The following is a 12311-nucleotide window of genomic DNA, read 5'->3' as shown; positions in this document are numbered from 1 at the left end:
TACTTCATCCAGGATCCTGTTAAGAAACTGCTCAGAAAGCTTTTGCTGGACTAAATATATTTTGAATTGAATAATTACAAGATGCAGCCTTTATGGCCCAACTGGCATTGTGCCTTGGAGGATTTAAACTTGCTTAAGAATTTGCCAGCAAAGCACTGAATTAGTGATTTATATGTTGGTGTGAAGTTTGACAGCAGCGTTCAGCATCTGGGACATCTCGGCTTCATTTTCAGGCTGTCTGTGGCTTCATCAAAGTGACCTGTCAGGCCCAAGTGCCTTGCTGTTCTGTTGAACTACGTACCCAGATACGCTGCCAAAAGCTAGGGGCCCTAATCCTCAGTCCTTTCCAGAGGCAGTTTTAACTTTGAGCGTGGGACATGAAAACAGCTGGTATTAGTTAAAACTGAGCGAGCCTTTAAAGCAGCCGTTTCCATAGCTCCTTTGCTGCGCCACCAGCCAAATGTCACCTTTCCTTGACTCTCGCCGTCAGGACTGTGGGGAGAAGATATGACACCATGCTAGGATGAAAAGAAGGCAGAATATTTAATTTCCAACATGTTTCATTTTTCACCTCTCTGAAAACATGAAAATGTAATTCAGGCAGCAGAGGAGCTCCGTGTGCAAAGTGTGTGAACTGACAGCAGGGGGTTTACACTGCTGCCAAGGCTGTTTATTCCAGGGAGACATCCTAAGAAATGATTCGACTGAATACCAGGCCTTACCTCTGTAGGCAAAAAAAAAAAAATCTGCAGGCTGGTCAAATCCACAACAGTAGCTTTTCCAGATCTTTTAAGCAAAGAGCTGATTTGGCAGACAGAGAATGACTCTTCCACACCTGCTTGAAAGCTGAGCAGGAAGATATTCCAGGCTAGCTGCGAATTTCATTACAGCCCGTCAGCGAGAGCCACTCATGGGTGTGGTGTTGTAATGGACTGCCAAACAGATGGGTTGCAAAATACACAGCCCATCTGTCTTTATCGTGCTCATTTCCTCTTTTATTAAAATGTTAATGAATATAGTTTTTATTTATTACGCCCTGACATGTGCAGCCTCACTTTCCAATAGACAAATGTGCAATGTGCCTCTATGGGTTGACAGAAAGGTTTCTTTTGTTGGACAGAAACTTCTTCCCAAAGTCTTTCTGCGGAAAGAAGTGCCAAGATGCTGTCTCATTTCTGCAGGGCTTTTTAACAAGTACCTCAATGTTTTCCAAATGTCTTTTGCTCCACCAGACTCCCCCTGGAAGGTGCACCTCTCGAACGTGGATCCAAAGATGACCGATGTGACTGTGAGTGGGTTAACTCCAGCCCGAACCTACCAGTTTAGGGTGTGTGCTGTTAACCAGGTGGGAAAAGGCCAGTACAGCACTGAGACCAGCAGGTAGAGTAAAAACAGATCCCGGGGTAAAAAGGGCCTGCCTGTGGAGTAATGCTCAATACTTGGCGTAGAAATCTCTCAGTTGTTCAGGATGTTTAAATGAAAGCTCCTTTAATGCCGCAGTGGGGATGTGCGTGGGCACTTGACAGCCACTCATGGCTGGATAAAAAGCTCAACAAGGTTGAGCAGTAATTAGCTGTAATGACAATTAGCAGGAGAAGTATATTCAACAGGGAGAGGGGGCAAAATGAAGCTATCTTCCCCGAGTAGCAATTGAACAGGACCTTAGAAGGCAACGAAATGAGTACGTACAGGGCCAACATTTTTTTTTTCAGTTGTCTAAACTACAGTGGTTAACTGTGGAATGGGCGTCGCGCTCACCCTGTCACTGCAGTGTCACTTCTAGAATTCATCCAGATGTGACATAGAAGGATGGCTTCATCAATTTGAGTTTCAAAGGCATCTCCCTTCCTCTGTGAACCAAAGCTTGCTGTGAGCTTGAATTACAGAGCAGCTGAACTCTAAATGGCTTTTGCAAAATGTAGGAGTTTGATATGAAAAATATTGAGGGAGCTGAAGGAAACAATTTGGATGGAGTCACAGATTCTGGACCTGAGCTCTAACTCATTCAGGCTTGTAATCTTTTTAAAGAGATGTGGCAGCCTGGGTGATTCAGACAGAATAAGGCTACCTCAGCTGTCTTTCTTGTTGCTTGCTTAACTGATTTTCTATTATGTTGATTTGTTGTAACTATCTCATGCATGTCTTCAGCAGTTTGATCAGCATTATATTTCTTTCTGGTCATCAGATGTTAGCAAACAAAGCTGGTTCACATGTAATGGATACTTAAACTAGAAAAGCTATCTGTCTTTGTATCTCAGTGCCCACTTCCCATCACATTGTTTTTGTCTTTAGGTTGATGCTCCCGGAAGAACCCCCCAGCGCCCCTCCTAAAAACATAGTGGCCAGCGGCCGCACCAATCAATCTATCATGGTTCAGTGGCAGCCTCCTCCTGAAAGCGAACACAATGGGGTTCTCCATGGGTACATCCTAAGGTGAGCAGCCAGCTTGTTCCCTAGCCTAGAGAATCTGGAGCTAAAAATGTGGGTTGATGAGAGTCTGGCATCTCAGCGGTGTGACTAACCAAAAAGAAAAGAGCGTTAAGGAATTATTTGCCCGGTGCTACGGATGTGCATGGTGTCTGACAGACAAACAAAAGATCAAGAAGTTGAGAAATTAAAAGTTAGGATTTGTGTAGCCTGCAAGCTAGTGTCTGGATTTGCAGCACAAATTCTCCATATAAACACTGTCCAGGTACACAGTGGCTAAGTACAGACAGTCAAAAAGCTGGAGGCTGAATTGATTCAGTCTTTGCAAGTTAGTCTAAGCTGCGTAGATTGAACCAATAAACAAGTGAACAGACATTCACTTCTGATTCTGGAAATGCAGCCACATGCCTGCGGTGACCCAGGCCAGAAGCTGCAGTGGGGGGGCTAGATCAAGCCTCCCTGTTTGGCTGGATCAGACAGCTTGGGCCAAGGCTGACCTGCCCACCTTGCTTGGGGCAGTTGGCAGGGGAGGTGCAAAGCACCCTGGGATGCTGGGGGGGAATGTGAGTTAACTTGTGTGTCTGGAGGGGATCTGGGGTAGAAGTTCAACGAAATCAGGTAAGTCTGATGCTACATCCATCCAGGTTTCTCTTAAAACAGGTTTGGCCATTTGGAAAGTGGTGTATGTGCACTGAACTTCTGTTGTGTTACAAGCTTGAACTGGTTTCTCATCTCTTATACTGGTTCATGTGTAACCTGTATCCCTTGCCAGTGAGTGCAAAACAGGTTACTCCACTTTGAAAGTGAAGTGCTAGGCACTGAAAGGGTTTGTATGAGGAGACAATACAAAGGAGCTAGTGTACTGTAATTTTATACCCTCGCTTCCTGTGCTGTAATTTCCCTGTGTAGACAAGTCTTCACACACATCACACCAAAGAAACAATGAACAATGATTTGCATCAAAGGATAGGAATTTCATCAGTAAACTAGTTTTCTTCCAGAGAAAATAAAGAGGGAGGGTGTGACAGATCGAGTCAACTTGGCCAGGTTGGGTTTCGGATTAGAAATCAGTAAGATAAATAAGCTCTCTTCAACCTGCCTATAATAATTAACGAAGAAAAGTTGCAAGCTGCTAACTTAAAACCAGCTGTTTGGTCCGATCTTTCTGCTTATCCATGTGTTGCTTCCTAAGAAAGGGTGAGACTAAGAGACTCCTCAGAACACATTTCTCTCCGAGTCTCTCTAAGATTTCGCTGCCATCCCTCTGATGTATCTACAGAATATGTCTGCCACTTGGTAGTGTTGCTGCCTTGCACAGAGAGAAGATAACTGTAGCCTTTGCTCTGCTCAAGAAGGCCTTGTCTAAACTAGCCATTGTTGCAGGAAGCTGCGTAGTGCTGCATTACTCCGTGCAGCGGTTGGAGCCTTAGGCGAGACAGGATACACAGTTCTGCTGGTGTTTCCATGGTCGTGTCCTCTACACCCGCGAAAAATTATAGCGGTAAACATTCCCGGGTCTGTCTACACTAGTGCTCCTGCCTTTCCTAGCACTGGAAGGTCTGCTCAGGTGATAGTGAACTGGATGAAGGTTTTCTGGATAAGCCAAAGGTTAAGAAAGCTGGTGAGTGTGGATACTCACCTCATCATCCCAGGGGCAGGGAGAAGATTCCCAATAACAGATGGTTCAGCTGTGGTGTTTATACAGCTCGCTGACGTGTTTTCCAAATGATCTTTTTTATTTTTAAGAGAAATGAAGAAATGAAAACACAATAAATACCTCATTTGGTAAAACCTGTGTCTTTCCAGTCCCTCTCCTCCAGCCATTTTATAGTAATTTTCCCCCAATTTTACATCTTTTCTTGCTGATAACCAGGGATCCTGGTTTTCCCTAATAAAAAAAATCACAAATTCTCCAATAAAACCCCCAAAATCTCACTCCCCCTACAGCCCCCTGGATCTGCTGGTGCTCCTCACTCCTCCCCCCACCTAACCCTTGGCACAACCCTTTACACACACAGACACACATGCTCACCCACCCACCCACCTGGTCAGAGAGAGCACGAACCCTGCTAGGTAGGGCCTGGTTTAAATTGCAACATGAAGTGATTTTCATGAAAAAATGTGATTTGCTACAAAATGCCACAGTGTGGCCACTTTCTGGGGAGTTTCCCAGCAAGCAGCCATATTGTGCCATTTTGTTGGAATAAGGTGGCTGCTGCAAGCTAGGAAAGCATTCCCCAGCGGGCAGCCTCCGCTGCTGCAATTAAACCAAGCCCTAAGCCTGCCGCCTCAGCCGATAGGGGGGGGAAGGTGGCGCCATGATCTGGGTGCAAGAATGGTGGCCCCCACCACAATCGGGCCACAATATTCACGAGCTGCCCTGCAGTTTAAACCAGGCCCTACTGATGGGCTTGCCCCGGAATGATTTGCACCCATGAGTCACAATCCACAATAATGTATAACGATCTACAGTACAGGTTTGGAAGGTGCTGATACCCTGTACAGCAGTGGTTTTCCAGCTGTGCTGGCTCTGCAATAGGCCGTCCGGGGTTCCATGGAGAGACTGAGGGTAACGGTGGAGGAGGCTGGGAGGTGGTGTGCTGCCATTGCCAGTCTGGGTTGTCTGGCTCCACATCAGTCTTTAGGATGGGGTAGGGGTTGTGTGGCAGAAAAAGTGATCCGAAACGGTTCCATGACTCAAGGAAGTTCGAAAACAACTGCTGCGGAACAATTGGGATCAATGCGACTTCTAATGGCTCCGCCAGTCCATTCCTTTGTTTCTTCACAGGGGGGGCACATCTACACATGCGCGCCCATACTGCACAGTAAATATGGCAACTTACGCTGCCTTGAGCGTAAATTTGATACCTGCATCATGTGGGTATCAAATTTACACCCAATTAATTACTGCACGCTAACGCACATTTGGACATCTTACTGCACAGTCGCACTGTGTGTGTGGACTGGCTTGGGACTAACTTTAGTCCCGAGTCAGTCCACACACAACACAGATGTGCCTTAATGCCCACACATGTAGATGCTGGCCTATTCCCATTTACTGCGCAATAACTTACTGCACAGTAAATTTAAGCCAGTATAAATGCACATGTAGATACCCAGGATTGATTTCTTTGTTCTTAAACCACCCATTATAGATTTGTACCCAGTCTGGCCATAAATGCTGTGAGAGATTGCAGTTCTATACCTTCTTACCCTTAAGCCGCCTGTTCTGTTATCTTACTGTCTCCTTATAACATTTTCAGTGATGTTTAATGTACACATTTCCTTCTGCAGCTCATGGAAAATTAGCTTTGTTGATCACCATCTCCTGTGTAACAACACTTTGAAAATTACTAGAAAGTTATCTTGTCCATTGTCCTCAATTTTCAAACATTTTTCCTTGCTTAAATATTTTATATGGGCTCCTGAGTGGAGAAACAAACCATCTGTTCAAGAGGAATTTAAAATTATCCAATAAAAATAAATCTTTCCCATCCAACATTTGCTTGGGAATCAAAACGCGCGAGTTACAGGAATTTTAGTTGCAGTGGAGTTAGGGTACAACAGTTCTGTGTTTGGGGTGGCTTTTGAGATAGGAAATGTCCAGTATAATATTCCACCTGTCACCCTATCGGTGCAACAGAGAATCCCAGCATAGACGATATATTAAACTGAGAAAATGCCCCCTCAGAGAAGTGAAGGTACGCCGCACAAGTCATATACAGTATGCATCAAAGTATATGGTGAGAATAAATCAGGAGGACATGACATTTCTGAATTGGCCTTCTTCCTCTGCCCTTTTTCTCACCAGCGGTGTTGTGTTTAGAGGAGTGTCATGCTAAGAGCACAATAGATTAGATCACGGGAGCAGTCCAAGCCTTGTCTTACACGTGTGGGACAAAACGGGGAGTGCTATGCAAAGAGCTGACATTGCCAAGACTCAGCAAGGAAGAGAAAGGCCAGTATTACATTAAAAGGGAGGCAGAGAGACGCACTATAATCCGAAGAGAAATTCACACGGCTTTGCTGTGTGTGTCATGATTTTGTGTTCACATTTCACACGCGGGCCTGCAACCATGCTGCAATGTGTTGCAATGCAAAGCAGAAAGTCGCACTGGTTTCTGATGCAGGCAGTGACCGGGAGCCACGCTGGAGGTCTCTAAAGGAAGCATCTATTCCAAAATCTGTGTTGGAACCAGGTCTCGTATGCATAGAGAAGTGGCTCTGGCTTAACGTGAAACCATTTAAAATTGTGCTGCAAGGCGAATCAGTGAACCTTTCTCATATCACCAAGCCTTAATTGGTTATTTTCAAGCAAGGGGTAAATAAAACAGCATAAAAATAATGTGATGAATAAGAATCCAAATGTTTCCATATTTGTCTTTTCACAGAACGGTAATGTCTCATTTGCAAGTCAGCCTGCTATTTGGGCGACATATTTCTGATATGTTGATTACCATATTGTAAGCATCTACTGTACAGCTTGTATCCTGAAGGGGAAAAAGCAAACTGGCTTGCTCCAAATTCTCAAATTTCCAAGGGCTGGTTGTTTTCTGTAATAATTATTCCCTCTCAGTCATTCGCCGGAGTGTGAAGGTACACACCGCAAAGGGAGTCCAATTTCCATACCACCACTTCAGCAGGGGAACCACGGATTGAATTCTTCCATTCCACAGCTCTTCAGCCGAATATTTGCAGCTAACCCTTATTTGCAAATTTGTTTCATCACCAAACAGCCCTTTGTCTCATTCCCATTCCTAACATTACCTTTGGTCCCAAAGCAGCCCCTATTTCTGTCCTTGTTATAATCATGCTGTGCAAGTGGAAGGCCCTGGTGAAGGCCGGAGCTTGGTAATCCCTGACACCAGAAGGTCTTAACACCACTGAGCTCTCCCTTTTCAGGTTTCAGGAGCTGTGAGAGAAAGCATTTCTCAAACTGATTTGCAGCAGCACCCTGATAAAAATCACGTCAGGGATATTTTTTGCACTAAATCACCGCTTTTACTAGACAAGCCACATTTAAAAAGCTGTAATTTTTCTACGACCATAAAACAGGATAAAGTACCAGTTTTGTTTAGCCCTGAGCATGTAATCTCAGTGAGATCAGATTATAAATACCGTAGCAGTCAAGAAGGATAGGGTCTTATCAGGAGTGAGTTGGTTGTTTTTGATGATTTTTTTTTATCATCCGTTGTATAATTCTGCAATAAAAGTTTGGATATTGCCTCTTCACGGAGGAAGTTGTTTTGCTAGTCGGTGCATTTGCTATAATTGATGCCATTTAATTGACTGCAATGAATTTTTCTTCCTGTGTGTAGGTATCGCTTGGCAGGCCTCCCTGGGGAGTACCAGTATAAGAACATCACCAGTGCAGAGATTAACTACTGTTTGGTGAAAGACCTGATCATCTGGACTCAGTATGAAATCCAGGTGGCATCTTATAATGGAGCCGGGTTGGGAGCATTCAGCCGAGCGGTGACGGAGTACACTTTACAAGGAGGTGAGCAAATTGGAACTACAAATCCTTTGTAGCCACTGGTTTTTTTGAAAGAGTGAACAAACAGCGGGAGGATTTGTGGTGTGTTTACCTATATATAGGTAAACAGGTTCTCAAGAGACCGAGGATTTTAAAGGAGAACTTTAAATGGGATCTAAACATTTACCCAGAGCAGAGAGAAATCACAGCTCCTAATTCTCAGTGACGTTAGGGCTCCTTTATACCTCTCTGGCAATGTTCAGGTGCTCTAAAGAGCGTATTAGTACTTCTATAACAAAAGGATTTTTAATTACATTTGTACCCTCTGTAAGGCATATTTACCCTGTCAAATTGGTATTAAAAAAGCTGCAGCACATTGCAAAGCAGGCCCTCGGAGTTTCTTCTCATTTCCAGAATCGCAGGATAATGCTTAATGCCAAGCATTAGACAGCGTTGTGATCTCTGTTTTACAGGTCATAAAACAACTAAACTATCTAAAAAAAAAAAAAAAACAAAAAAAAACCCTTACCATTTTACAGTACATCAGTTAGTTCTTTATCTGTGAAGTGTGTGAAATACTTTGCTACTTGTTGGTAGGAGTACACTGTTCCGTGATTAAATACAGTTCACGTTGTAGCAGGACTTCTTAGAAAAGATAATCCAAGTGCCACCGCAGTTTACCAAGACAGTTAAAGATCAAGGGAACTGCCCAGGTGATATCTCAGAGAATCCAGTCTTGCAAGGTAGAGAGTCTAGCTATCATCTGATCCTTTTAGAAAACACATCTGACAGAGCTAGTAATGTATACTGTAATGTTGATTGCTACTAGGTGGACTTAATATGGCATATCTCATCGAAGTCCACACCTCTGCAGAGAATTGGCTTGCATTCAGAATTTGAAATTTCTTTTAGGTATTGGTTTGCATGTTCCTTGTTTATTTGGACATTTCTGAGTTATCGCAACACCTTAACCCTCCGTCTGCTAAGGTCAGGTTTCTGACTTCCAACACCTTCTCTTTAACCTCGCCAGTGACTGATGTCCCTAGGCAGTACACACCATTATTATTAGACTGTATTGATTGGCTATCTCTTGTCATTTATAAGGATATACCTCCTGTTATAAATTAAGCAGAGTCAGTCTTGCATTCAGATTAACTCGTAGGAGTGTTTAGGATGCAGCGGAAGTGTTTAATCTATAGTAACTTGTTCATCTTTGTGTAATTCCTGTCTACTAGATATGGTTAAACATAGATTCATAGACATCAGGGCTGGAAGGGACCCCGGAAGATCGTCGAGTCCAGCCCCCTGCCCCAGGGGCAGGAAGTCAGCAGGGATCATAGGATTCCAGCAAGATAAACACCCAGATGAAAAACTAGACATTTTCCTTCATTTCATATCAGGATTTGGTAACTAGTAGAATAGCTACATGATGGACTTTGTCATCCCTCAGGGTATGCCTTGGTGAGGTTTGTATGGAAGGCCTCAGGCATTCAGCCTACTCTAAAAAGTGTTTGAAGCCTTTTTTACATTTGAACAGGAAGGAAGCTGCTCAGCTCCAATCTAAATTGAAGCTGGGTTCAGTATTGGTTTTCCATATGTCACGTACCATTGCCCCATGCTACATGCCTTAATTTGTTGGAGGATGTGTAGGAACATGCTGCTTGTCTGTTCCTGGCTGTAGAATCCATCTAAAACAAAAGAGCAGGAGGCTAGGATTTAAGGCAGAGCATAGGTGGAAATGGTCTTACTGACCATCATAGAGTTTTAATACGGGAATTGCTTCTCTGTCTTGTAGCTAAGATCAAGTGAACTAGAGCAGATGCCGAAGATGCCACCGATGCAGCTTGTTCTCCCAGTCCCCTCCTGCCTGTACACACACACCTGCACACATACACAAGGAGATTTTAGCTGTGCTGTCCAAAAGTTGTTTTCTGTGGATGAAAAGGTACCTAAAATAGCTGACATTAATTGGATATGCCAGGCAATCAAAAACCTTGGCAGGAAATGAGTGCTGGGAGTGGATCAGCACATTGACATTGATTTCCCCTCCACCTTCCATCCCAGTGAACCTCCATTGTTTGTATGACCTGTGCTTTTACCCATGAAGCCATCTGATCAGATTCTAATTAGTCTTTTTGGCATTTAGCAGCGGTGGCCCAAGGACTTACTGAAAGCTGTCTACAGCGTTTTCAAAATAACTCATGACCAAGCCTGTAAAATACCTCCAACTGGAGCGTACCCAGCAGCTGAGCTATATAATGTCAATTAAGTTCTTTGAGAAACTTATTGGCAAGGTACTGAACATCCTGCTACAGAGGGCAGAGGGCTTGCCTGTTGCTAAACCTTAAAGGCCTTTTGCAGAGCGGTATTCAGCATAATCCTTTGATGGTATGTCTATATATACTCCTTTCTTCATCAGACCTTCTCCAGCTGTTCTTTACTTTGATGTTACCTTTTACAGGGGCTCGTGCCTGCTTCCTGCTTAGAGTAACTTTTGCTCATTTGAACAGAATGTCCTCCAGGACCTTTGCTCAGTGTATGAAGAGCTGGGGGCTGCCAGTGCCCCTGCACAAAAGAGTGTTTCTTTATGAACCGCACAGAGCTGTTTGGGTGGTGGTGATATTTCCTTTCCCCACTAGATTGCGACCACATTTTTCCCCTTTCTGTGTTTAGTTCAGGAGAGAAAGAAAGAGAACCACTCTTCAGTCTGCTGCTGCCACTTGGATCTTCTAAACTTTCTATATGTTGGAGGCGTTCTGTCTTTGACAGCTCCTCCCCAAATTAAATGCTGCTTCATTTATGCTCAGACAACTCATATACTAAGGCTAGCTACAGACATTCAAAAAGCTCAAGGTGGAATCAGTTTGTTTTATGCAGTTTTATGTTATGCAGTTTTTGTGGTTTAGGTCGGTAGCGAACACAACACGCATTCACGGAGGTTGGACTTGATGATCTGTTCAGGTCCCTTCCGAGCCTAGAAACTGAAACCCTTCGGTGGCAGGGGGAAATCTTAGTCCCATCTGAAAATCAGTGTGTGCTGAGTTTCAGCTGTGTTACAGGTATAGACCAGTTTTTGATCCCTTATACCAGTGAAAGCATAATGTCTGTGCCTGGCTTAAGAGGTCATCGCTTTCTTCTCCCACTCTTCATAGCTTGTGATGTTTTTTCATCCTTCCTTAGAAGTCACAACTTCAGATCTAAATCTGTCTCTCAACCCAGCTGTGAAACCACAGAATTTGTCCACAGGATAACTGTTGTAATTTTAGCATCTGTCTGAAGCCCTGAAGACAGAAACCTGTATTGCTGACCCCACTTCTAGCCTAGCTCTTTGCTCTGAGAAGCTGACTTGGATGCCTCTGTGTCGTTCATAAAGGCTAGGAGCAGTTGAGTGAGTGGTGTTTCCTGAGCATGCGAGAGCTAGCAACCACCAAATTAGTGAGTCTTGGTGGCATGATGGGGAGGAGGATAAGGGCAATACAAGTGTGCTCAACCAGGTCTGCAGGGATTTCCCCTCAACAGTACTCAGCGAGTCACAGAGATGCTATAGGCCTACAGCTGAGGAGCGTGAGGAAATCTGTCCCAGTTGACTGAGTATTTGCCAGCAGGGTTTCCTTCTGTAATTAGAAAATAATCCTGAGGAAGGAATGCAGCTGCTGCCCTTGGATCAGGACTCTCCCCAACAAGCACTATGTTCTGTGTTGTTTGAGAAGTAGATCTATAAAAAGTAGATTTCTCCTTATTTCCCCTGAGGCTTAGATACCTAAATAGAGAGGAGGGGACCTGCAGACCGTCTTCCCTTTGAGGGGAGCCTGTGTAGTACAAACAGTTGCTTGGGGCTCATAGGCGTTGCATGGGGGGACACAAGGGGGCATGTGCCCCCCCGAGAGCGCTGGTGCCCCACTGACAGCAAGTGCTCTGGCTAGTAGGGTGCTAGTGCCCCCCCTGAAATTGGCTCCACCAGCAGTGGAAGTGTCGACAGTGGACCCCCTGCCACTTTCCCCCTCCAAGGGACCTCCCCCCTCAGTTGTGCCCTACTGGTGCACCCCCAGACTCAGGAGGCACCAGTCGCCTATGTTAGGGCTAAATGGTATGCACCTGCTCCATGAGTTCCCAAGATAGGAGGGAGCAAGGAGCCTTGCTCTCCTTTATGGGCCATGACTCCAGTCCTTTTCTAGCAGGGGCTGGTCTCTCTTTGTACCTACCAAGGTATACAGGAAAACGAAGGGGACTGGCCAGCTGTGGGCAGGATTAGGACTCACTCCTTGAAGGTACAAGGCAGTCGAGGGGAAAGAGACTTAACGGTAGAAGTCTACTACAGACCTCCCAACCAGGGAGAGGAGCTTGACCAGGATTTCTTGGGTCAGCTCACAGAGGTAGTGAAGGCTAAGGATGTGGTAGTCATGGGGGA

At 44.7% G+C, this 12311-nt stretch overlaps 1 protein-coding gene across 3 annotated transcripts in view; it reads left to right on the top strand.

Annotated features, from left to right (window-relative positions):
• SDK1 (sidekick cell adhesion molecule 1) overlaps nucleotides 1-12311 on the top strand; it is a 667914-nt gene that overhangs the window by 515582 nt on the left and 140021 nt on the right. For all 3 annotated transcript variants that reach the window (XM_019542017.1, XM_019542016.1, XM_019542015.1), the window contains exons 15-17: nucleotides 1233-1380; nucleotides 2293-2433; nucleotides 7746-7927. In XM_019542017.1, the coding sequence (XP_019397562.1) occupies nucleotides 1233-1380; nucleotides 2293-2433; nucleotides 7746-7927 (471 nt within the window). The remainder of the gene's footprint in view (nucleotides 1-1232; nucleotides 1381-2292; nucleotides 2434-7745; nucleotides 7928-12311) is intronic.

This window comes from Crocodylus porosus, unplaced genomic scaffold (genome assembly GCF_001723895.1).
Source record: "Crocodylus porosus isolate Cpor-Errol unplaced genomic scaffold, CroPor_comp1, whole genome shotgun sequence".
NCBI classification, from domain to species: domain Eukaryota; kingdom Metazoa; phylum Chordata; order Crocodylia; family Crocodylidae; genus Crocodylus; species Crocodylus porosus.
Note: the sequence above shows the minus strand (reverse complement) of the source record. Positions and strands in the feature narration are given on the sequence as shown.